At 29.4% G+C, this 1979-nt stretch overlaps 1 protein-coding gene across 1 annotated transcript; it reads right to left on the minus strand.

The window, feature by feature from the left end:
• Positions 1–1302: 1302 nt before the first annotated feature.
• Tsp_12656a (hypothetical protein) lies at positions 1303–1341 on the minus strand (the record flags this gene model as incomplete). The annotated part of the gene is made up of 1 exon (XM_003368579.1): positions 1303–1341. A coding segment is annotated over one exon (39 nt), but the record flags the coding sequence as incomplete, so codon positions are not given.
• Between the last annotated feature and the right edge of the window lie 638 nt (positions 1342–1979).

Consider the following 1979-nt stretch of genomic DNA (forward strand, 5'->3'; position numbering starts at 1 on the left):
ATCGGTAAAAAATACCAACGAAACGGTGACTCATGAGAGTTGTTTCACAACGACTGTATTAAGTTTGACCACCTAATTGGCGGTTGCCATGAGCACTAACCAAAGTTTTGTTGGTAGAGAATGATTGAATTTCATTATAACTGACATTTTCGTTAATTAATGTTTCAACAAATGCTAAACAACGCGGTAATTGGTTAATATTTTGCAGCTGAGTGCTCCGCCGTGGAACTGCGTGAAGTGGACAAACGGAGGAGCACTATATGTATGTATATATATATATATATGGGAGACATGCTTGAAGCATAGGATTTAAAATAACTCGAAGCATTGCAAATTTTCCAATACATCCCATACTACTTTCCTACTGATCAATATTAATAATAAATGATATGATAAGTGGAATATTAAATTAGCTATATATAGGTTCGACATTATTTATTACAAATTCTTGAATAACACAGTAAAGAACTGTTGTTGCTGTTGAGTTTTCTTTTCAAATTCGAACCATTTTTTGTTTGTATGAAAATATTTTTTCTGTAAACTTTTGCAAAGTTACACTCAGAGTGCAATAATAGATATTAACATTGTATTATTTAATGTTATTATCTAAACCAAGGCAGCAGTTATCTGTATTTTAGCATTTATAAGTGGTATGTGACAGAAATGTTTACATTCTACAATCATCGTCGATAAGTAAACTTGAAAGATAGTAATGTTTCACTTATAGCAACAGCTAAGAAATTAGCATTTTAAAATATTTAGAAGCGTATATGGAAAATTGTAATTTCTGGACTAGAATAATTTCTAGAGAATGTAAAGAAACTTTCTTTTCAGCTTGATAGGTTGCACTTTTGCATACAACAATAGAAAATCAAGCAAACATTTTCAACTGCAAGCGTCAGAAATTTTTTTGTTGTTTTACATTTAGAAAAGGAAAAGTTACTATCATCTTTGGCAAAAGAATGAATTTTTACACAAATCTGTTATTTCTTCACTAAAATGTAATCATTATTATTTTATTTGTTGAAAAAATGCTCGTTTCACTTACAGTTTCGCTGACACCTTTAGAATAATTAAAAAGTTATTAATTTTTTTATTGTTTTGCCAATTGGATATAATCAGCTGTGAAATTTTATATTTTTGAAGATTAGATAAAGCTTGCCAAGATAAAATAATGGTTTGTTTCTTTTTTATCGATCATTATGTATTCATTCATTAGAATGTTGAAGTGTGTGCAGAAAACCTTATAAATTTATTTTTTTATGTTCGATTTTTTTAATTGAAGCACGATGCTTTCCCAATTTAAAACATGTATTCTACTAAATATTGTATTACTGTGAGCTGAAAACATAACCAACTATTATTTATTATTTGATAAAAGTGAACACCAGTTGCATGCTTTGGTAATTGAATGAAAAAAAAATAAGTGGTTTCTTTGATAAAAGGTAAAAAGAAAGCACAATATGATGCCCTGCTGTGAAAATTGTCATCTGACATCGGCAATATAAGTCAAATGATAATTTAATTTGTGCCCATTTACATTTGTATACATTTAATTTGTATACTATATAATGATAAATCATATGTGCAGATGTGAATGTGTGTTCAAATAGGTTGCTCATGAAGAACTAAAATAGTAGAATTTAACTGTACATATTCCACATTGTAACTTGACCATCATTGTACGTCACGGTAGTTTACCGCTAGTGAATGAACTGAGCAGTAAGCCATTATTCTCTGTTTGGATGTTAATTATAATACTGTGACTGTTTTTATAAATTTAGCCAATTATGCTGTGTATTGTGCACAATGCAACGATATATCGGATCAGAAAAAGGGCTGAAGGCTTTTCAAAAGTTCTAATAGTCCGTTTTTAGTTAAATCATTGTTTTTCGAAGTGATGATCAAATTCTGATTGAAATTTTATGTATTGACTTTTGCACTTTGCTTACTTAATCACGAATGATTTATTTGTGTCC

The sequence above is a fragment of the Trichinella spiralis genome (genome assembly GCF_000181795.1).
Source record: "Trichinella spiralis strain ISS 195 chromosome Unknown Scfld2232, whole genome shotgun sequence".
NCBI classification, from domain to species: Eukaryota; Metazoa; Nematoda; class Enoplea; order Trichinellida; family Trichinellidae; genus Trichinella; species Trichinella spiralis.